Consider the following 24,574-nt stretch of genomic DNA (forward strand, 5'->3'; position numbering starts at 1 on the left):
ATTTTCTGCATTTATCTCTCGTTCACACTCCAGTCCAGTTGGTGGCGGTAATGCCCATTTAAGTTGGTTTGCCAACCGCCAATAAACTAGAAAGAAGAAGAAACTGTCGGTACACGATGACGCCGCGCCCACTTCGAGCATTTAGCAAGCTGGGCAGAGAAGCTAGCGGTGATAACAAGTGCGGAAATGGAAAACTGTTTCGCATTTTTCCATTGTGATTCGGCCAGAAACTTCAACATTGTGAGGCGAAGAGATCGTTTTGGAATATAAAGCTTGGATATTACATTTCCTTGGACTCTTGGGGATTTATGAAAATCAAGTGTTGGTCCACTTTGTTGCTGAAAGGACAACGACAACAGGTATGCATGCACTCTCCGCTGCGCAGATTACGGCTAAATTGTTTTATTTTCTTGTACTTTGTAACAGTTGTGTACATGGCTTTATATTTTAAAGATTTAATGCTTTAAAGTTATAAAAACGGTCATGAGTGGAAGTTTTATCGAGGTTGCAGCGACGCCCCCAGTCACAAAGTGTCCTGTTGACGAGACGGTGATCCTTGAGAGGTTAAAAGTTTATTAATTCTGAACGCGTCTGGCCTGTCTATCTATATTGCACCAAATACGACACTGCTGCACTCCCTTGTGAAGTCGTTTGGATGAAGGGTTCTCAAAATAATCAAAATGCAAACAAACAGACAGACACATAGAGATTCCTGCCTTTATTAGAGATAATAATATGTTCCGAAGCTTCGAATATTCGATGCTCATTACTACCGAAGCTTCGAAGCTCAAAAAATGGTATTCGGACCAGCCCTAGTAAATTACTGTTTGTGTTTTGCGTTGCATCCAAAAAGTTGCTTAAATAAAACCATTCAAACCACATTACATAGGTGTTTAATCATGATTAAGCAGTGAGGCAAAAGTTACATAACATATTGTATGTGTTGTTTTACAGGAAACCCAAGACATACAGCAACTTCAGTTAATTAAAGAGACAATAACATGTTCAGTTAACAGAGGTAAATCAAGTCAAGTCACATGTATTTCTCTAGCACATTTAAAACAGCATGAGCTGACCAAAGTGCTTTACAAACATAATAATAATACGGGTCAACAGCAGAAAACTAAATCATTCATATACCAGCCAGAGATTAAGATAAAATATATGACTAAGGAAAAAAACTGTGTGTGTGTGTGTGTGTGGGGGGGGGACAATTACACAATTCAATTCAATTCAATTTTATTTATAGTATCAAATCATAACAAAAGTTATCTCGAGACACTTTACAGATAGAGTAGGTCTAGACCACACTCTATAAATTCCAAAACCCCAACAATTACAGTAATTCCCTCAAGAGCAAGCATTAGCAGTGGCTATTGCGACAGTGGCAAGAAAAAACTCCCTTTTAGGAAGAAACCTCAGCAGACCCAGACTCTTGGTAGGCGGTGTCTGACGGGCCGGTTGGGGGCGTGATCACCCCCGTGAATCACAATTAGATTCTGCCATAGGATGGTCACAATTATGAAACTGCATAAAAACCAAAAAAAAAAAAAAAAAAAAAAAAAACATCAGTGTATAGGTACAGATATATACTGTACATACAAGTGTAGCAGGAAGTTGGACAAACTAACCCTAACCCAGCAAACCGGCAGTTAGAGACGAGCCGGTGAAGAACATGGAGCAGCTAAAGAGACAGAAATTCAATTCAATTTTATTTATAGTATCAAATCATAACAAGAGTTATCTCGAGACACTTTACAGATAGAATAGGTCTAGACCCAACAATTCCAGTAATTCCCCCAAGAGCAAGCATTTAGTGCGAAAGTGGCGAGGAAAAACTTTTAGGAAGAAACCTCGGACAGACCCAGACCCTTGGTAGGTGGTGTCTGATGGTGCCAGTTGGGGGTGTGATGAACAGTGGCGATAATAGTCACAGTAAATATAATGGAACTTTGACTACAAATGGTATTCGTAGTAGTTTATGTCATAGCAGGACGCTGCAGGGCATTACAGGATGTAGCGTGGCACAGCAGAGCATAGGTGGATGCAGCAGGACACCACAGAGCGTAGCAGGGTGTAGCAGGGAGTAGCAGGGAGTAGCAGGGAGTAGCAGCGTGTAGCAGGGAGTAGCAGGGTGTAGCAGCGTGTAGCAGGGTGTAGCAGGGAGTAGCAGGGTGTAGCAGGGTGTAGCAGGGTGTAGCAGGGAGTGCAGCAGGACCACGGCGAGAGCTGCAACCAAGATCTTGGTGCTATCTTAATCCAAGGAAATATGAGATATGTTTCTCAGCAGCAGGTGGAGATCAAACCAGAATATGTTTAAATAGGCATTAGTCTGCTTGAATCTGAAGTCATTTAATGCAAACCTAATCCTGATCCTCTTTAGGTGTTGTTCTTACGACGCGCTAATGTTCCTGCTCTGTGTAGAAACAGCAGAGGTAACACCAGACTACTGGGGAGATTAAACCAGAATATAGACATCTTCAGCACACAATCACCATCTTCGCTTAACACATAAAGAACAGCCTCAACCAGATTCCCAGAGCATGTTAACAACAGCACTATGAGTATGGCCATGATGGTGTAGAAAGCCCTCTGCTTTGATTGGTCAACTCTTTCCCTGTCCCTGCCTTTTTCCCCTGGCCCTGGACGAATCAGAACGCAGAGAACAGATAGACTGCAGAAGGAAATGACGATCAAGGAGAAACTCAAGATGCTTAAATCTATGATTGACAATACTGTCTCAAAACCCAGACCTGTTGCTCCAGAGCAAAGCAGCCAAACACAGCCAATGCTGATATTTCTGATTCTGATCCCTCTCTCTCCTCTCAGACTCAGGTAGGTGACGGGATGAACGACAGCCAGGTAGCGCTCCACACAGGTCAGGATGTGAAAGAACATCTCTCCAAACCAATTAAAGCACCAAAGATAGAACCCCACAAAAAATAAATTAACATGATCCCCGTAGATACCACAGCAGCAGAGGGTGTGTCCAAATACACCAATCAGCTCCATGGCGACCATGTGGTAGGTGAAGCTGTCTGAGTGACTCGTCGTTGCTGCTGCGGAGGTGGAGCGATGTCCCCGCCATCGTTGGAGACCCAGGTAGAGGACGAGGATGCAGAGAGGGAGGATGAGGAAGATGTTGGTGATGCTGTATGCGAAGAAGATGAAGGAGCTTGGTCTGGTCATATAGCAATGTATGCCGATAAGAAGGTCAGGATAATGGACAGAATCATTGGAAGAGTTTACTGCCATATCTGGAAGAGAAAAATACACACAGAAGAAAAGAAAAAAACACAAAAATACAATATCACTTCTTACAGTATGTGTGTGTATATATATATATATATATATATATATATATGTATGTATGTATGTATGTATGTATGTATATATATATATATATATATATATATATATATATATATATATATATATATATATATATATATATATATACATACATATATTGTGTATATATTTGTGTCAAAGTAATAAGAACACCGACCTTATCAGTATTTTTCGCCGGTCTTCCTCCCTCTGTGGACTCCTGTATCTGAGTATCTGATCCAACTTGTACTGGCTCTATACCACAGCCCCACTTTACCTTTATGTCTCTCTCTCTCTCTCTCTCTCTCTCTCTCTCTCTCTGTCTTATGGAGCCCCGGAGGTGACATGGAGGAAAAAAAAAGTGAAATGTTATCCCTTCCCTTTTTATCGTTCGTTCGAACATCCATAAGCAGCACAAAAGTCCAGCATATCCATATTGATATTTTTTTATTTCTTCTGGTTATTTTTTTTATTTTTTTTCCCTCCATGTCACAAACTCGAAATCTCGAGTTTAGTGTTTTCCCCCAGTATGTATTTATTTTTATTTTTTTTTCTCCATGTCACCTCCGGGACTCCGTACTCTCTCTCTCTCTCTCTCTCTCTCTCTTTTTCTAAGTTCAATCCTTTAACTTTATTTTAAAATGATATACATTAAAGTAAAAATCAAACAGTCCTTCATGCCTCATACATTTCTACCACATCAATCTAACTGGAGTTTATTTGATCGGTCCATTAGATGGACAGTTGACAGGATTCAAAGTAAGTCAACGCCTGCCGTGTATTCAAATCAAATATACATTAACTTTTTGGCATGTTTATGTTTTTTTAAAGGAGCTGTACTGGATGTTCAGCACATTAATATAGCAGCAACAAATATTTGCAATGTAAAGATAGTGAAGTAATGGTGTCCTGAACAGAGAATGTCCCACTCCCTCTGTGTGTGTCTGTTCTTTGTTTTGATAGCCGGTCTCGCTGTGTGTGCATGTTTTTGCATGTGGCCGTGCAAAAACGTAGGTATTTCACGTAATGGGGAATGATCTGTGAGAACCATATGGAGGCAATCCCAACCTGCTGTTTTTTCAGAGTAAACATCCCCATTAATCACATCTTTGTGGTTCCTGTATGTAGAGTATGTGTGCTGTAAGTCAAGTCTCTCCACAGGAAGCATCACACTCAACTACATCTAAAGAAATCTTATCTAAAACAAAATCTTTTGCAGTAACCCTCTAATACCAAATCATCTACTATATTTATATACCATATACAGTGTAATATACCAATGCACAGAGGTGTCAAGTAACAAAGTAAAAATATGTCATTACCTTACTTAAGTAGTACTTAATTTTGGGTATCTATACTTTACTGGAGTAATTATTTTACAGCTGAGTTTTTTCTTATTACATTTTCACACAATTATCTGTACTTTCGACTCCTTACATTTTAAAAATAGCCTTGTTACTCCTTTTTCAGTTTGGCCGTACCTGGAAGAATTTTTCAAAATGGTCGGATGCAAAAACAACTCCTTTTGAATTCCCTGCAAGCTTAGCGCACCCAAGTGCCACGAGCTAATTGTTTCCAAAACTCGCCGTCTAATATGAAAAAGCATATTGATATATTTTTTCCCCTTACATTACTTTTACTTTTATACTTTAAGTAGTTTTGAAACCAGTACTTTTACACTTTTACTTGACTAAAAAGCTTGAGTTGATACTTCAACTTTTTAGTCAGGGTTACTATGATATCTTATGAAAATGTATGGATACCCATTTGTAAGATTTGAAATTGAAAAACTAATCTGTCATTGTGAGAGGTGGGGCGCCTCACAATTGAATTTAGCTGACAAAAGGTTACTGCGAGCCAGCTTCAGAGCACCGTGAGCTGTTGGTCATTTCAGAAGACGTTGCTAATTAAACTTAGCTGACAAAAGGTGACTGTGTAAGATGAGATTTATGGAAATGGGGACATTTCATCTGAAGAAAGGGAAGAATGTAAGATGAGATTTATATATATATATTTTTTTTTAATTAGGCCTTTTTTAATCTGTGACAGTGTAGCCAAACGATGTATAGGTTATATATCTGTGATCATCATAACGTTCATATGACTATAGCTGATATATATATATATATATAGGCTATATAAAAAAAAACATGAATCCAAAAAAAAGGGCACTTTCTATTGACCTGATGAACAAAGTGATGATGAAGAAAAACAACAAAAGTTCCTCTTTATCTGTAAAATAGCTGATGATCAGCAGAGGAAATAGAGCGTGAGAAACGTAAAAAAAAAGAGTCAAATATGTCAAAAAACAACAAAAACCTCAAAAAATAATTGTCAAAAAAGCCTCCGAAACACAGTAGCTATTAAAAATGTCATCAAATTTCCACATGAACAACTTAATGTGATGATATTAAATTTAGTAACATGAGTCAACATGTTCATAAACTATTCTGCATATTTACTGAGATTAATTCACTTTTCAAGCTATTTTTTAAACCTCTACAGACTGACTTTAACACTATATCGACATGAACTGAAAGATAAACAATGAGTGGAAAGCATTTCATTCATCAGGTCAAAAGTTCACTTATGTTTATTAAAAGGAAAATATTGTTTTGTACATTTTGGAGACACACCATGGAAAACTAAGGCAGCAGAGACTTAATTTAACATTTCATGAAGCCCTAAATGGATCATTTTATATTAAATGTCACTTGATCTGAGTAATCTATGGAAGTTGGTTTCTTTGTAAAACTTCAGCAGCTTTTGGAAAATAAGTTGTTCTACAGCACCACCATCTGGCCAAGCTGTGTAACTTCTGTTATATGACTGCTGTTAAAACCATCTGATGTGAGACAGATATTTACCGCTTTATTTAGACTCAGTTCTACATTTGCTGAATTGGTATAAATGTGTTTTATGAGCTGGTCCAACACTACTGAGTTGATGCACCTGATATCAGATACAAACACTGGTTTTCTGTCTTCATGCAGCTGCAGAACACACACCAGGAGGCCCAAAAGTCAGATCACATCATTGGAACAAAGTTACAACTTCTCTCAGAGCTGCAAAGTTCTCCTAGTCTCTGCTGTGATATTTCTAGTAGATGCAGCTGTAAGATGTCCAGCAGCAATGTTTCTATATTACGTTCTGTTTTTGTCGTTGCTTTGTTTGCTCTTCCTTTAGTCTCATGTCTCCTCCAGCAGAACAAGTCAGATCAAATTTCTTTTTTTTTACATATCTAAAAACTGCTGAATTGAAACTTAAAGACAGAATCTGAATCAATTTACCAGTGACATTCAGCCAACATTTATCAGATTTATTCCCATAATTCGTGAACACTAGGCTGTGTTGGTATGCCTGAACTACACAAGAGAGTCGATCAGTCAGAGTCCTGCTGATATAATCAGATATTTCACATTTGTGGAACCGATTAAAGAAATAATCAGTTCAATATGATCAGTTAGAGCTGCAACATTTTCAGATATCACAGACAGCAACAAACATTTAAATTAACTTTATTTAGGCTAGTTAAAAAGATTCTCCAAAGATTCCTAAATAAGTATTGAAATACAGTTAACAAGACGAGCTGAGTTCCAGTGAAGAGCTCCCTCTGCTGCTCTTCATCAACCCCAGTGTTAACTCCTCACTGCTTTACAATGACCGAGAGATAGGAAGTAACAGACAATAATATAACAGTACCAATACATTTCAGTTTAGATTTCACATTACAAAATATAAGGTTAAAGCTCTATGCGTTGGTTAAAGCTGTATTTAAATTCTAAATTGAGAAACATTGACAGCAATCATAACTATAGGGGTAGATAGATAGATAGATAGATAGATAGATAGATAGATAGATAGATAGATAGATAGCCTTTATTATTAGACTCATGGTCCATTTAGAAAAAAACAACTCAATTAAAAAGGACAGATACAAAAGATCAGAGACAAATTAAAAAAGACAGAGCTATACAAGGGTGACTGGTATCACACAGCACTGAACCTCGGGTCAGTCAGTTGTAAAATTACAGGGTTACAAGAAAAATTCAGACGACCAATACATTTATACATTAGATTCCTCAGTAAAGCAGAGAATGTAATAATTCCTGCTTGACAAAACAATTCTTGCACTACACCACCTTGGTTTTCTGAGTAGTATGTGCAAACAATCAGAAACCCACAGCTTATTGAGTCCTGCCTTTTTAAACTTAACCCACAAGGGGGCAGTGTAAAAATCAATAAAACATGCTCTAAAGAAGTTTATCTTGACAGTATCAGAACACCATGAGAACTTCCTGGCAAGCATGTTCGCTTGTATATATAAAACATGCGGAGCTGTCTGTACATGTCATCATCATCAGACATTTGATTGGTTAAGATGTGACCCAAATATAGTTTAAACAGCTCAATGTTTTATTAGGTCCTGTCTGTCATTTTGTTTGTACATCTCAAGTACATCTGTACCACTTCCTACAGTTGAACAGGTTCAAACATCAGGCTGTTAGTGTCACCTGGTGGAGAAAAAAGCCAACAACAATAATAACATCTTTATGTAGGATCCAGCCTACAGGAGAGGGCAGTCACAACATTTAACTAATGTGTTATGTGTTAAATTCAAAGCATATACATTCTGGACAGAAGGTCAGACAGTTTTCATGAAGAAGATGGATATAAATACTAAATACAAATGAAGGCTATACAAATTAAGTTTAAGATGCAAAAGATTAATCCGCAAATCACATAATAGCTACAGTTACATTATATATAAAGTGAACACATATTTCAGATTTGACTAATAACATGACAGTTTGACAAAATAATAAACAGGAACATCTTTTTCTCCATTATTATTATTGTCTATCAGTTGTGTAATATGAATCACGGTCACATACTAAAGAAAATAAAGGAAAAATGTGTTTCAGAAGAATCAAGTTGTAACATGCAAGCAAATGAGGAACTAGTATTTCCTGTAGTATAAAATTGGATTCTAACAGTTTTATCTCATTCAAGTTGTTGATTAAACTGTAGCCACTGATGCACCTTCTGACCTGTATCTTTTCTTTAAGTAGGGATGTTGATTTCTCTTTTTTTTTAATGACAAGTATCAATGAAACAAAACATACAGGGGCGGAAAAACCAACAGTGGACAGAATGATATTCTTAACAGTTCCCATAGTAAATATAAGAGGTCGATCCTTCGCCGACTCTCTGGTTGTGGTGGACTTGTTGTGTTTGGTGTCTCAGGTTCAGACCAATCCCTCGCTGCTGTAGTAGAGTTAGGGTTAGGGTTATATATATTATACATATATATAGTTTACAACTACACAAATGTTTTGTTTGCAAGTTTTAAGTTTTAGCTTTGAGGTGACAATTTTTTTGCTTGAGTTATTTTTTTTTTGTTTGATACTTGAGTATATATACAAGTAGTCTAGACGTGAGAGAGCCTGAACCAGAACCTGAGCCGCCTTCTGTGTTAGAAGGGGACGTATCCTTCTGATGTTATGTAGCATGTATCTACACGATCGGGTGGTTGCAGCAATGTTAGCAGTGAAGGAGAGTTGGTCATTAAGTGTCACACCCAGGTTTTTAGCAGTCTGGGTGGGGACTACTAGCCTGACAAGCCAGACCCACATCAAGATATTAGGTCTGGGAACTCACCATTGACGGAGCTCGATCCGAGGGGCGGGATAAACGGTTGTCTTTCAAATTCCCTCTGCACGTAATAGGATAGCGCTACAACCAGGCAGAGCAACGAAAAAGGTAGCGGAGCTAGTTGATAGATTAAACCTTTGCCGTATCCGGTCGGCAAAACTCTGAACACATCTTCCTTTTTTAAGAATGATTACTGTGCCGTTCTTTGTTCTTTTATCAAAGAAAAGCTGAACTCCAAGTCTTCCAGAAGTCCACTGTTCCCAGCAGCAGCAGCCATAAGCCCCGCCCACCGACTCTATACACAATGTGATTGGCCTGACCAAAATTTGGTTTTTGCAGCTTGAAAGTCAACGGAGAGTGTCTAGACCCCCTCTGGCTGCCAAATAAATTTGCTGCCACTAGGGGGAGTCTAGATTTCTAGGCTAGGGGACTACCACAGAGTTGTCAATTGTTATAGTCAGGTCTTGGGTAGGAGAGCCCTTCCCTGGAAGGAAAAGGAGCTCAGTCTTGTCAAGGTTGAGTTTCAGATGGTGTGCGGACATCCAAGAAGAGATGTCAGTCAGACAGGCCGAGATACGTGCCGCTACTTGAGTTTCAGACTCAGGAAAGGAAAGAAATAGTTGGATGTCATCTGCGTAGCTGTGATAAGAAAAGCTGTGCAACTGAATGACAAATCCAAGAGAGTTGGTGTACAGAGAAAAGAGGAGGGGACCCAGGACTGATCCCTGGGAAACATCAGTTTTGAGTGGGCAAGGTTCTGAGCTAGATCCTCTCCAAGTTACCCGGTACGTTCGGTCTGCCAGGTAAGATGTCAGCAGAGCCTGAAACACCCAGATCCTGGAGTGTCGAAATGAGGATCTGGTGGTTCACTATGTCGAAGGCAGCAGAAAGGTCCAGAAAGATGATGATGGAAGAGAGAGAGGTTGTTCTAACGATGTGAAGCTGCTCAGTGACAGCAAGGAGGGCAGTTTCTGTTGAGTGACCAGCCTTGAAGCCAGACTGGTGGGGACCAAGAAAGTTGTTCTGGTGGAGATAGGTAGAGAGTTGATTATGAATGGCACGCTCAAGAGTCTTAGATAGAAATGGAAGAAGGGAGACGGGTCTATAGTTATTTACATCTGAGGAGTCAAGTGCTGGTTTTTTGAGTAGTGGGGTCACTCTTGCCTCTTTAAGGGCATCAGGGAAACAGCCAGTTGACAAGGAGATGTTAATGAGATGAGTGAGGAAAGGAAGAAGGTCAGGAGCAATGGACTGGAGAAGGTGAGAAGGGATAGGATCCAGGGGGCAGGTGGTTGGACGGGCAGAGGTAATCAAAGTAAGAATGTGATTTGGAGATAGAGGGGTGAAAGAGGAAAGAGTACTGGATGTGATGGATGGTAAGGTGATTTCAGGAGGTGTGGTGGAGAAGGAAGAGCGTATGTCATCTATCTTTTTTACAAAGTAGTTGACAAAGTGGGTTGGTATTTACCAGATGGGAGTGAGAATGTGTTGGCTCTGTGAAGAGTCATTGTTCTTTTCCCCCTGGCTCAACAGGTTTTTGCCTCTCTGGCTGCCAGCCGGGGATTATATTCCAGATCCTCCTTCGGTGTGTATGACAGTATCATAGCAACCCGTTGATGATGATGCGTTGCAGCGTGTGGGTCGGCTACTGGGAGGACTGGGAGCTTTAACTAGGGCTGGGCGATATATCGATATTAATATCGATATCGTGATATGAGACTACAGTGGGGGAAATAAGTATTTGACCCCTTGCTGATTTTGCAGGTTTGCCCACTTACAAAGAATGCAAAAATCTACAATTTTAATCATATGTACATTCTAACAGTGAAAGACAGAATCCCAAAGAAAATTTAAGAAAATCACATCATATGAATTTATTAAAATTGATAACCATCTGATGAGGAAAAACAAGTATTTGACCCCCTGGACAAACAGCATGTTAATATTTTGTAGAAAAGCCATTATTTGCCAGGACAGATGTCAAACGGTTTTTATAGTTGGTGACAAGGTTTGTGCACATTTCGGCAGGGATGTTGGCCCACTCCTCCCTGCAGACAGCCTCCAAATCATTCAGGTTCCGAGGTTGTCGCCTGGCAACTCGAATTTTAAGCTCCCTCCAAAGATTTTCAATTGGATTCAGGTCTGGAGACTGGCTAGGCCACTCCAGAACCTTGATGTGCTTCTTCTTCAGCCACTCTTTTGTTGCTTTGGCGGTGTGCTTAGGGTCGTTGTCGTGCTGAAACACCCATCCTCGACCCATCTTCAGCTCTCTCACTCAGGAAGGAGATGTCGGTCCAGAATTCCACGATACATGGCCCGTCCATCCTCCCCTCAATACGATGGAGTTGTCCCGTCCCCTTGGCTGAAAAGCACCCCCAAAGCATGATGTTGCCACCACCATGCTTGACGGTGGGGATGGTGTTCTTTGGGTTGTACTCGGTGTTCTTTGCCCTCCAAACACGACGAGTTGAGTTGAGGCCAAAAGTTCTATTTTGGTCTCATCTGACCACATCACCTTCTTCCAGGCCTCTTCTGAGTCGTCCAGGTGGTGAATGGCGAACTTCATGCGGGCCTGTACATGTTTCTTCTTGAGCAGGGGACCTTTGCGTGCGCTGCAGGATTTCAATCCATGACGGCGTGAGTGTGTTACCAACCGTTTCTTTTTGTAACTGTGGTCCCAGCTGCCTTCAGTTGATTCATCAGTTCCCCCCCTTGTGGTTTTGGGATGATTCCTCACCGTTCGCATGATCAGGGACACCCCACGAGGCAAGATCTTGTGTGGAGGCCCAGACCGAGGGAGGTTGGCGGTGGTGTGGTGCTTCTACCATTTCCTGATAACTGCACCGACAGTTGATCTTTTCTCTCAAGTTGCTTTCCGATTCTCTTGTAGCCCATCCCAGCCTTGTGCAGATCAACAATCTTGTCCCTGATGTCCGTAGAAAGCTCTTTGGTCTTGCCCATGGTGGTGACGTTGGATGCTGGTTGTTTGGGTGTTGACAGGTGTCTTTTATACAGTTAACGAGGTGAGGCAGGTGTATTTGATGTAGATAATTGGTTCGGATTGGGGCTGTGTCTTAAAGAAAGACAAACTGGCTTGTAGGAGCCAGAATACTTGCTGTTTGTCCAGGGGGTCAAATACTTGTTTTTCCTCATCAGATGTTTATCAATTTTAATAAATTCATATGATGTGATTTTCTGGAATTTTCTTTGGGATTCTGTCTTTCCCTGTTAGAATGTACATATGATTAAAATTGTAGATTTTTGCATTCTTTGTAAGTGGGCAAACCTGCAAAATCAGCAAGGGGTCAAATACTTATTTCCCCCACTGTAGATATCGTCTTAGATTTTGGATATCGTAATATCGTGATATGACATAAGTGTCTTTTCCTGGTTTTAAAGACTGCATTACAGTGAAGTGATGTACTTTTCTGAACTTACCAGACTGTTCTAGCTGTTCTATTATTAATGATTATTTATCTAAAATCTAAGTGTGAAGATATTTTGCGAGAGCACCAACTGTCAACTCTAGAATATATCGCCGCAATATCGATATTGAGGTATTTGGTCAAGAATATCGTGATATCTGGTTTTCTCTATATCGCCCAGCCCTGTATTAGAAAATATGGGATGTAGAAATAAGCGCTGAAAATGTGTAGAAGAAAAATTTAACAATTTAAAACTAAAACAAACTGAAAAAAAAGGCGTCGAAAAGGTTGACGGGAAGACAACACAAGGGTTAATCAGAATTTATGTTTACATTTTATTGTTATTTGAACATTTGAGCATTGAACCAGGTGAAGAAACCTTTTTATTATTTATTCATTTGATTTTGCAACTGTTCACTGAAATAGCCAGTTTCTATGAAACTACATGTGACCTGTCATATTTGGCTTTGACTTTGACTGAACATTTGCTCTCACTTTGCGGAAAAAATATCGGGATATATATCGTATATCGATATTCAGCCAAGATATATCGGGATATGATTTTCGGTCCATATCGCCCAGCCCTAGCTTTAACCAAACACTACGAGAGAGAATCTGAGTCTGAATCCATTATTACTGTCTGCGACCTTTCAGGATTTTTACTGGGAATACTGGGACTTCATTAATACAGGTTTTTAGAAGTTTCTGCTTCTCTCACTTCCAATACTTCCCATACATGTAGCCTGCATGGCTGCAGGCTACATGTTGAGAACTAGTTTTACAAACTGGCTTGCTGTGTCTGTCAGTGTTTCTGTGGTCGGACATACACAGATTACATTACTTGGTCGTTTAGTTTTTATAGAAACCAAACCCATCTGGTTCCTGTTCTGATATCAGCGCTCACTAAGACACTGGCTGGGTTTTCATTACAGTGACGGCTGGGGGAAATATCCAAGGTGAGGCTGGGCCATATTCAGTCAGTGTCAGTAACTTCCCTGACACAAGTTAACACCAACCAGTGCTCTGTGAAATAGTCAGTCAATATTTAATGCAGATATTAAAAAGGTTTACACATTCTTACACACAAAACACAAGCAATGTATTACACAAACTTCCCATTCACATTTGAAGTTGAACAAAGACTTATTTATCTACTCCGGTAGAGCCCAGCCTCTCTTCTGGTGGATGTTGAGCACAAGACTGTGCTGTCACTAGTAAATATTATTTTAATTAACTAATATTAACTATTTTAATTAACCTGATTCTGACTGAACAAGTCAAGTTATTAACACTATTAATCCATGATTGCACTTTATGTTACTTTTACTCCCCCCACTAACTCCCTGTTGGTTTCCGCAACTAAACAAGGTTTAATTTAAATATATAAACCAGATGTTTTCCTTACACACTGGATTTCTTTACAATGACGATGAGAGTGTTTGTGACAAAAAAAATGTAGCTGCTTGTGACTACTCTGTCATAAACCTGGAATCTACTGACCTAACAAGAATATGGAGGCAAATATGAATTGCCGACCACCTGCTTCAATGAATCGACCAAAGTCAGATGTGGCAATATGCCATTTTATACACCGTTCAGGTTTCTTTTAATTTAGTTTTAATTGCATGATTACGTACCACAACAGGCCTGAAAACCAAATGCACAGGGGGGTTCAGGGGTTCAGTTTTCAGGTAATCTATATTAGAGAAAAGAATCACTTCATCTCATGTTTAAAGTGAATAAAATAGCCTCGCCAGCCTACTTACTGGAGTCCCACAACTACATAGATCCTTTACAACTGTACAATTTTGGCTTCATTCAAAATATGCTCTTGAGAAATTTCATGTTTGCTGCCTCCCCAACTGTTAGGTGAAACCGATCATAATGGATTATTGCCTACTGATGTTACTTGTTGATCTCTGGCCTGCTGTTTTTTTAGTTGAGTAGTTAACTCTGGTGTTGATGATGAAGAGCAGCAGGCTCATCTTGGTAACTGTATCTCAATACTTCACTTTAACAAATTAGGAGGTTTAACTTGAGCAACTTTTGGAGAACTTTCTAACTAAATAAAGTTTATTTAAATGGTCTTTGCTGACTGTTATAATGTTTAATCTACCTTTTCATTTTCTTTGTAAAGACTCACATTCACAGAGTGATTCAATTTATAATTCAACAGTTCACAGACATATTTATATTAGAGAAGTTGTTATGACTCTTCTCTGTGTAAAACCTTTTACACAAACTTACTCAGAGAGAGCTAATCAACAACAAAGATAATATATGTTATTAGAGCTTCACAGGGTGCTGAAATCCTACCAGTACTAATAGTCCGAAGAAGGTGTTTATTTGGATCAAGTGGCTTCTTCCCATGCTAACAGGGATCTGGTTTGTCTTTGTGTAGTGAAAGTATAGAAATGATTTATGTGCATTATAATAAAAATGATTTAATCCTCATATTTATCCAATTATTTATCCCAGAAGTTTCAGGTAAAGAACCTGTCTTTCAAAGTGAGAGTCTGCTTCACTCCTGGCCACGGATGGGCGGGGAGGCGGAGTCATCTCAACACTCGAGCCTTTGTTCCCTCACACAGCTGCTGCATGGTGTGTTTGGTGTTCTGTGCTCATTAACTCTACTGGCTGTCTGTTGCAGAGAAGACAGACACAAGATGGACCTCTATCCTCTGGTCTCCTGGTTTGGATCTTAAATGACTGATGCCACACAAGGTAATGTGACCTGAATGTCTGGCTCTACTCCCTAATACCTTTTAATAGGCAGCTTTATTAGACATTAAACAGCAGCTGCAACATTTAGTAAAGAGTCCTTTTCATTATGTCAACATTCATTAATAGATTAAAAAGCCCCAGGGTGGCATATGGAAATTATGAAGACAATTATTTTCCAAGGCCCCAAGGTTCTTACATTTTTTTTGTAGAACTCATGGTAGATCTGTAACCAGTTTATTTTTCCGAGGCGAATAGTATAGGCACCTACCTACATGCGGGCTCTGCCATCATTAGCCCACTTATTTGTTGTTATCACCTAGCAACCGTCTCTAAGTGAGGAAAGCTGTGAAAGGTGTAATTGTGAATTTCGGAGGAATCAGCCCAATCAGTCTAATACTAATGATTTAGTTTGAAGTTCAGACTCTGAAGCAGACCTTAGTGTCCACTCTCTCTGTAAAACAGAGATGAGCAGCGCTCCTTCCTGGTCTGTTCCTCTTCAGGTAGTAATCATAATGTACCTCTGCTGTGGGCATGCTGCGGCAGATGTGTCGCCTTAGTGTTCTGTGTATTTCTGCCATAGTTTCGGTATTCCACCGCCGATGTAGAGCAGTGTACAACCACTTCCCTAAACTTTCTCTCATTCAGAGACCAGAGTCTCAAACAGGGCTCTGTGTCTGTCAGAAGGTCTGAGATCTACCGTATCAGCAGAGCAATAATTCACAGAAGACAATGGTGCAGGTAGATTATTTCTGAAATATAGTGATGTTATTCTTGTAATAGCCTATTATCACTTAATTTTTCTCAAAATATCACAAATCCAAATTTCAGAGAACACAGATGGCAGAGTTATATTTTAAATGTGCACGTTTTGAACATGAGCAGAAATCTTGCTCCACCACATCTGAGCTATTAAAGTCCACGGGTTTATTAATTCATTAAAATTAATTCATGTATCATTAAATTGAATAATTATCATATGCACATTTAAGTAGGTTATTTCCCCAACAAAATACGCAAAAGAGGGAAGAGTCATGCCTAGACTACATGTTTACTGACTCAGATATAATTAGAAAAGTTGATCTACAGGAGAAGAAATTGTTGAAAGCAATACAAAATGTCTGAGAGCCTTACTGCTAAATATTCCATTATGTTTTTATATTTGTATTGTAATCTATTTTTTAGTTTTCTTTTACATACGATATGATATTTTCAGCACAAATTGTTTCAGAAAAAGGCAATAGAGGCATAAAAATTCACCAGAAATTAACAATTTTCAGGGAGACCTCAGATGACCCGTGCATCATAAGTCACCCCTCAAATCTGGGAACAAAACCTTGGCCTTTGGGTTGCCAGGCCAGTTATGATTAGGCCAAATGTTGGTACTATCTAACTAACATCTACAAACTGGGCAACTAAATGAACATACACTGGCTATTAACGAGCTGGGCGAGCCAGTTTATTTAAATGGGTCCGGGCTAAGACCTGAACCACCTCAAGTCCTAGAAAACACCGCTACAGGTTATTAAATGTGAATATTATAGAAATGTTTCAGTGTTGTCTCAGACAGTTTGAACACTTTATTAATGTTTGTTGATCCAGATGTATTAATGACCCTGATTCATCTGCTGCTGTTATAGTCTATATATTAAATATTTAGACCTATAGTATAATAGCTTTCAAAAGACCACTGAAAGATTTATCACAGATATATAGCCTATACATCATTTTAATAGGCTGCACTGTCACAGATTAACAACGGCCTAATTAAAACAACAATCTATGGAGAACGAGCACAACATTATAGTTTGGAATGATAACAAGGATCATGTTGAAGACAGCTTTAGTCACCGCCCTCTGCAACAACAATCATTGGAGAACGAGTAACGTTAGAGTTGTGTCTGCTAACAAGGAAGGGAGGTCAAGTTGCCAGCTGAAGGTTGGGAACTGTTTTAACTGCAGCTTTTAGTCACCGCCCCTCTGCTTTTTCTTCCACAGTCCATCTCAGATCATAATAGTAGACTCATACTTCCTTGTTCTTCCCCAGTTAAAAAAACTCTACTATCTGGCGCCATCTTGTTTGTTTGTTTGTTTATTTAGGATCCTCATTAGCTCCTGCATTTTTTTTTCTTCATATAAACAGGTACATCCACATACTATCATACTATAAGATGGCTTTCATCCTCTCTGGAGACATCTCACAATTGCACAAACATACATATATTTTGGTAAACCTCAACCAATGTTGTTTCTTTGTCTACTCAACTTCTTTAAACAATAGATATGTTTTAACTAAACGTGACAGAAATACATCACTGTAGCTGCTTATTGTCAGTCCTCTGATCAGTCATGTGTAATAAGTAACACAGAAGAAGAAGTATAAACCGACTGTATATGTCCTCTCTGTCCTGTAATAAGTGAACTCTGAGCTCATGTGTTTGTGACTCTTCACCTCTGTCTCCTCTCACAGGGAGAAGATGATCTGCAGCATCCTGCTGCTCATCATCCTGACCTCCTGTGTCTCTGGTTAGTTTACAGCTTCACTTTATTCTCCACTAACACTAAACAAAGAATCACTAAAGTGTCCACAGAAACATGTGGAGATGGAGTTTAAAGTTGTCAGTGTGTCTGCTCCTCACTTTCCCTCTCTGTCTCCTCAAAAGGAACATTTGTAGTGAATGTGAACCAGACCTCCTATCAGGCAGAGGAGAACCACCACATCACACTGGAGTGGACCTTCACAACCAACCCTCACACTTCCTCCAACTCTCTTTTTATCTTCTGTGAACTGATAACTGATCTCAATAATCCAGTCCTGTTTCATCTCCATGAAGGAGTTGAGGTCCCAGAGTCTCAGGATGAACAGTTTGCAGGACGAGTCCAGTGGGACAAAGACGTCCTCAGAGAAGGACGACTCAGACTTCATGTGTCCAGACTCAGGACTGAAGACTCAGGACTGTACGTGTGTGATGTACTCACAAGTTATGGGAGTAACTCTGGTAGATGTTTGCTCAATGTCACTGGTAAGTTGATTCAGAACTTTCTCTCAGTTTTACTTTTCCTGCTTTTTTTTCGATAAATAAGAAAAAAAAAACTTTAGAATCTACAGTCCTCATACCTCTTTGTTTTATGGTAAATATTTTCCTTCACATGAATAGATGTGTTTGGTCTCTTTACAGCAGCGAGGGATCGGCCTGAACCTGAGACACCAAACACAACAAGTCCACCACAACCAGAGAGTCGGGGAAGGATCGGTCTCTACTGTGGACTGACAGCAGCAGCTCTGCTGGCTGGTTGTTTCTGTTTATTCAGTCATCTGCTGAGAAACAACATTTCTCCTCGGAGTTTGAAGGTGGATTTGCAAAAAGATACAGTTCAGCAGGTGGAGTCAACCGTTTGATCAACATCCACAATGATTTGATTTTATACTTCAGAGAACGAAGAAACGACTAGTTTTGCATTGACTGGTTTATAAAGCACAATGAGGATTCCTAACATACTAAAATATGTTTTCTTTAGTCATCGAAACAAATGCCAACTTTTCTGTGTCATTGATGTTTTTATTGGCCTTTTAACAATGAAGTATTGTACTTGCCTTGCACAGGGTGTAATGAAGCATTCAAAGTTCCTTCCGGATGAATAAAGTATATATCTATCTATCTAAGGTCAGACTGGGTTCTGTCTGTCTGTCTGTCTGCAGGTTCCAGCTGTCTATTTGTCTGTCTGCATGTTCCAGCTGTCTGTCTGTCTGTCTGTCTGTCTGTCTGCAGGTTCCAGCTGTCTATTTGTCTGTCTGTCTGTCTGTCTGTCTGTCTGCGAATCCAGCTGTCTGTCTGTCTGCATGTCTGTCTGTCTGTCTGCAGGTTCCAGCTGTCTGTCTGTTTGTCTGCATGTTCCAGTTGTCTGTCTGTCTGCAGGTTCCAGCTGTCTGTCTGTTTGTCTTTCTGTCTGCAGGTTCCAGCTGTCTGTCTGTTTGTCTGCATGTTCCAGCTGTCTGTCTGTCTGCATGTTCCAGCTGTCTGTCTGTCTGTCTGTCTGTCTGTCTGTCTGCAGTTCCAGCTCTCTGACTCCCAATGAAGCAGTAAGGTCGACTCAGACTCTTCACATCTGTTAGTTTCTGTTGTTACTCTTCTGAATGTTTCTTGATCGTCTGTGATCTGAAGCTGCAGAATCGACCAAACGACAGCTTTTTATTGTGTTGTGTAATTGAAACTGGAACTTTGTATTACCATTTTCATCATGTTCAAATCAGCTGTTATATTTATGTTATTCTTTACACAGAAGGCCATGTATTAACTCTGCTGAAATATTTTGCACTAATAAGCTGTTAAAGTTGATCCAGTTCTGATTAGAACCTGTTGCTGCCTCTGTGGTCCTCTAAAGCCCATTCACATGTTTCAGAAACATGGACTTAGTGTTATTTAAATGTATCTAACATGAATGCTAGCTGGTAGTTGCTACGCTAGTTTATTCAGGGGTTTATTGAGAATGTAGTAGAGATTTATATATCATCTTTATGTAGCTGTCAGCATAACTAAGTCTGGAAAAGACTTCTGCTGAGATCAGGTATGGTTTATAGAAGGAGTCTGATTAAAATATTTTGCAAACTTTCTGTCTCTCTTTAGTGTTTTATGTAGATGGATACAATTATTGAAAACAATTATTTTGTGTAATGTTGAATGTTTTTTAATGAATTTTTTAATTGCTGATAAAACCATCTGTAAGAGAATGTTTGCGCATATATTTAATGGGTGAAGATATGTTTCCATATGAAAGTTGGAAATATAGTCGTTACATCAGTTTTCATCATTTGATTAGGTCCATGTTGTTGTTTTTCTTGACTTTGGTTTCAACCAAAAAGAGTTCATCAGATTTTATTGTTTCTAATTGATGACTTTGTGTTTAAGAATTAAAATCTGAATTATGGAAAATCTCTTGAGACAGAAGGTGTTTGTTAGAAGTGTGAAGGACACAAAGACCAGATGCTGACAGCAAATTATCTTTGGGCTCACAGAATAACCCAACAGGTTCATACTGACAGCATGTCGAGCAGTTCAGCTTTTAAGTTCAATAATCAATTTAAATCCTAAAAAACACACATTCAACATGATGAACCTGTTTCATTCAGTTTAACTAGATGTTGTCCCTACCCTCTCCTGTAGACTGGATCCTGAATAAAGTTCTCATTGTTGTTAGCTTTTTCTCCACTAGGTGACACTAATAGCTTGTTAAAATACAGCCGCATGTTTGAACCTGTTCAACTGTTTTAAATGTTACTAAACATGTACAAACTCTAGTTTACTGTACTAGTGAAGAGATCAGGACAGAGACAACTTAATAAAACATTGTGCTCTTGTTTATTTACCTTAAAACTATAATTATAGTTAGTCTCGTGAACAACTCCTAAAAATATGTTCTGTAGCCTCTGAATAAGTTATATTGACTTAATGATGGCATTGTTTATATGTGTAGCTGCCTTATGTTTTATATCTAATTAACTTTTCATATGTCATTTGATTGATATGTATTTCTTTCTTTCTGTCTGTCACAATGTATCAGTATAGTAATTAAAAAAAAAACTTTAACTGTATTGCCATCTGGACGCCACACGGTGCATAGCATCTCAGTGATATCTTACTCTGCTGAGTTGAAACACATTTGGTTCCTTATTTGGCAGTGAAGCAGTGAAGCACTATTGTGGTTTTAAACAATAAAGAGGTATTTAGTGTGTAGATGTTTTGATAATTAAACATCTGGTTACATTTTGGTTAATGCTGAAATAGTTTTTGACACATTTGGGTCTTTCTGACCTTCAGGTTACAGTAGTACGGTGGCTGACGGGGCAAACGCCCTGCAACTTCAGAAAACACATGCAAATAGACAAAACACAAGCAAATTAAGAAAACAACTTCATTAATTTGACAACACATGCGTTGCATTCAGCAAACGCGCTGCATATACACACAACACAACCAAATACATAAACGCAATGTAAATACACACAACACAACCAAATACACAAACGCGATGCGAATAAAAAACGATGCAAAAAGAAAAGCAGACAAACCCCGAAAACAAATGCAACAAAAAAACGCTGCATCCAGATTCCACAGGGGGCAGCTAAGTGGAACAGCTGGATTTTCGACCCCACGGGGAGGGGGAGAGAGTATAGACTGTAAGTCAGTCAGTCTATAGGAGAGAGAGAGAGGGAGAGAGGGAGACGTTCAATCTCAGAACGGTGTGCAACGGTGGAATCATAGACTGTTAAGTCTATGTTTGAGATATGTTTTCTCTTGTTTGGTGGGTGTGTCTCGGGTCAGGTCAAAGGTGATACTCAATCAGCAGAGACGTCTGTAAACTCTTGGTAATAAAACATTTAAAACTGCATCAATGTTTAACGTTGATGTTTGTTTAAGCCATATTACATGAGAGGGTTTAATTTCCAAGTCCGAAGGCGCATCACTGAAGTGTAGGCCTCATCAAGTGTAATATTGTGATTAAAATAAGTGACCAATCTGTATTCATATTGTAGAGCAATTCGCTCTTGAAATACAAAAAACAGACTATTTATAGTGCCTCCCTGTTTAGTAAACCAGCCAATTTACCGTGGCATTTATCAAACTGAATAAATCCCGCCTGCACATAAACACAAAACTGCTTTGCTTGCTCCATCGTGTTGTAAGTAAGACATCTGCTGAAAAAGTTATTGTATTCATTAGTATGACTGCTGTACTGTTGAGTTCAAAAACATCCAAAACACCAAAGGAAGAAGAGCGGACCAGACGCAAGCTTTTATTTTGAAAAGTCAAAGCTTGAGAACGGCACCAGCCTCCCGGCTGAGACGGGAGCATAGACTGTACATTACTAATATATTATATTATGTTATTTATAAGGGCATGAGATGGGAGTTCTCTTTTTACTATGCAGCCATACCCGACTCTAATAAAAAGGCAGAGTGCTCTCTCCCCGTGGGGTCGAAAATCCAGCTGTTGCACTTAGCTGCCCCCTCTAGAGGCCTGGAGAACTTCCGTTGTGGAATCTGGATGCAGCGTTCTTTTGTTGCATTTGTTTTCGGGGTTTGTCTGCTTTTCTTTTTGCATTGTTTTTTATTCGCATCGCGTTTGTGTATTTGGTTGTGTGTATTTGCATCGCGTTTATGTATTTGGTTGTGTTGTGTGTATATTCAGCATTTGCTGAATGCTGCGCATGTGTTGTCAAATTAATGAAGTTGTTTGTCTTTTTGCATCGCTTTTTAATTGCAACGCGTTTATGTATTTGGTTTTCATTGTGATATCATATGACTCAAATGGCTGTTTCACAGTTTCTGTGATATGTCCAGACTGGAGGATATGTCTGGTACTACCTGGCAACCCCACCTAAAACTAGCACGCCTGACGTGCCGTGCGTCCCTCTTCAGGTTCAAGCTTACGTAAAGTAAAAGTCAACTGAACTGAAAATGTGTAAAACACAGCTCCTAAAAAAAAGAAGTATGCGTTAAAATTAGAGCAACGTACTAGGGCAACGTACAACACCCTCCCGAGCCCTAAAAACCTCCATCAGTGGCTTGGAACAGAGCAATCTTGTGACCTCTGCGGAACCATCAATGCCTCACTCCAGCATGTTCTGTCAGGCTGTAAAACAGCACTGACACAGGGTCGGCTCAGATGGCGGCACGACCAAGTGCTCAGGAAGCTGGCAGAGGTGCTGGAGAAAAGACAGCAGGAAGCAAACATCCAGAGACCATCAGAGAGCCGATGCAGGATCCACTTCCTTAGGCAGGGGGAACCTGCAAGCCATACCAGCAAGAGACCACCCGCCAAGCTATTAACATCAGGGGCAGTGTGGAAGATGGAAGTGGATCTGGTTAAGCAGCTCCAGTTCCCACAGGAGATATGCAGCACCACCTTAAGACCTGACGTGGTGCTGTGGTCTGCAGCTGTGAAGTCAGCAATACTGATCGAGCTGACAGTGCCATGGTAGGAGGGTCTGGAAGCAGCCTACGAGAGAAAGAAGGCAAAGTATGCAGATCTGGTCGCGGAGTGCAGAGAAAGTGGATGGAGTGTGAGGCTGTACCCGGTGGAGGTGGGAGCCAGAGGCTTTGTGGGCAGATCAACATCACGTCTGCTCAAGGACCTGGGACTACGTGGAGCCACACTGAGCAGATCCACCAAAGAGCTCTCGGAGGAAGCGGAGAAAGCAAGCCACTGGCTCTGGCTGAAACGCATTTTAGACAAGACTTGGGGAGTAACATCTAATTAGGTTTTGCTGCAGGGGGTGTCAGGGAGACGTCCCTGTTCACTGCCCCGCCACCAGGAGATGTTCTGGGCTAAGGGGCGAAACGTCAATGAGCGGTGGTCCCCAGCTGAAGACCCTGCAGCAAAACCTTGCGGTATGCGGCTAGGTTTAGACCTGCCTCAGGGAAGAGGACGCCCCTGCCATGCATAGTCCACCACAGGCACCGTTGGAGGTGCGACAGGCCAAAAGCCCAGCAGAAAGAACACCTTGCTGTAATGAATGATGCATTTCTGGAGACAGTGGCTACTGTGAATAGAGCAGTTGGAGTCCAGGGAAGACTGGAGGACAACCAGGAGAGACTGGTGGCAGCAGGATAGACTGCACTGGGAGAGGCGGGCTAGTAACCCTACCCTCTAGTTTGTTTGTTTTTTCCAAGAGGAAGACACCCAAAGCGTACTACAAAGAAGAAACACAGAAAACAATCCGAAGGCTGGATGAAAGAAGGGCCAACAAGGACGGACCACACGATAACGAACGCAAGGACATCGGCAAAAGAGAAGATTCCAAGGAAGTGCGGGTGCGGATGGGAAAAAACAACAACTTTGAGGGGACTTCACATCCACATGGGAAAGAAGAAGTGTGGTGGTGGTGGTAGCATGATGCAACCTTGCACTGCCCCGGTAAGGGCAGGTCAGACAAATGGGATCCAAGGCCGGGTTGATAACCACAGTGCCAACGGGCCCAATGTTGCAGAGGTAGAGCAGGAGGAAAGGAAGGAGGGGGAAGAAAGGGATGTTGATGAACCCCAAGAAGTGAACCCAGTAGCACCCCCAAGAGACCCAAGACCGGAGTCGAGCCAAAGAGCCAGGAACCTGATAAACCCACTCCGAAGGAACAAGATCAAGTGGCCAAGGGCCAATGACTGCTCATTTGCTCTTTGAGGAACTCCTGAATCTGAGTAATACGCCCTTTATGTTAGAAGCAGAGCTGGAGGATGATGGGGGATCACTGTCAATTTCCCAGGTGGAAGTCACTGATGTAGTCAAACAACTCCACAGTGGCAAAGCCCCTGGGATTGATGAGATCCGTCCGGAAATGCTCAAGGCTCTGGGTGTGGAGGGGCTGTCCTGGTTGACACGCCTCTTCAACATTGCGTGGAAATCTGGAACAGTGCCAAAGGAGTGGCAGACCGGGGTGGTGGTTCCCCT

General features: G+C 40.4%; 1 protein-coding gene across 1 annotated transcript; it reads left to right on the forward strand.

The window, feature by feature from the left end:
- The first annotated feature begins 17,540 nt into the window (after nt 1-17,540).
- Nucleotides 17,541-18,813, forward strand: LOC114546053 (uncharacterized). The gene is made up of 3 exons (XM_028564707.1): nt 17,541-17,657; nt 17,795-18,154; nt 18,311-18,813. Exons 1-3 carry the CDS (start codon nt 17,609-17,611, stop codon nt 18,529-18,531), a joined length of 630 nt encoding a protein of 209 aa, XP_028420508.1. The 5' UTR covers nt 17,541-17,608; the 3' UTR covers nt 18,532-18,813.
- Nucleotides 18,814-24,574: the final 5,761 nt, after the last annotated feature.

This window comes from Perca flavescens, chromosome 19 (assembly GCF_004354835.1).
Source record: "Perca flavescens isolate YP-PL-M2 chromosome 19, PFLA_1.0, whole genome shotgun sequence".
Taxonomy (NCBI): domain Eukaryota; kingdom Metazoa; phylum Chordata; class Actinopteri; order Perciformes; family Percidae; genus Perca; species Perca flavescens.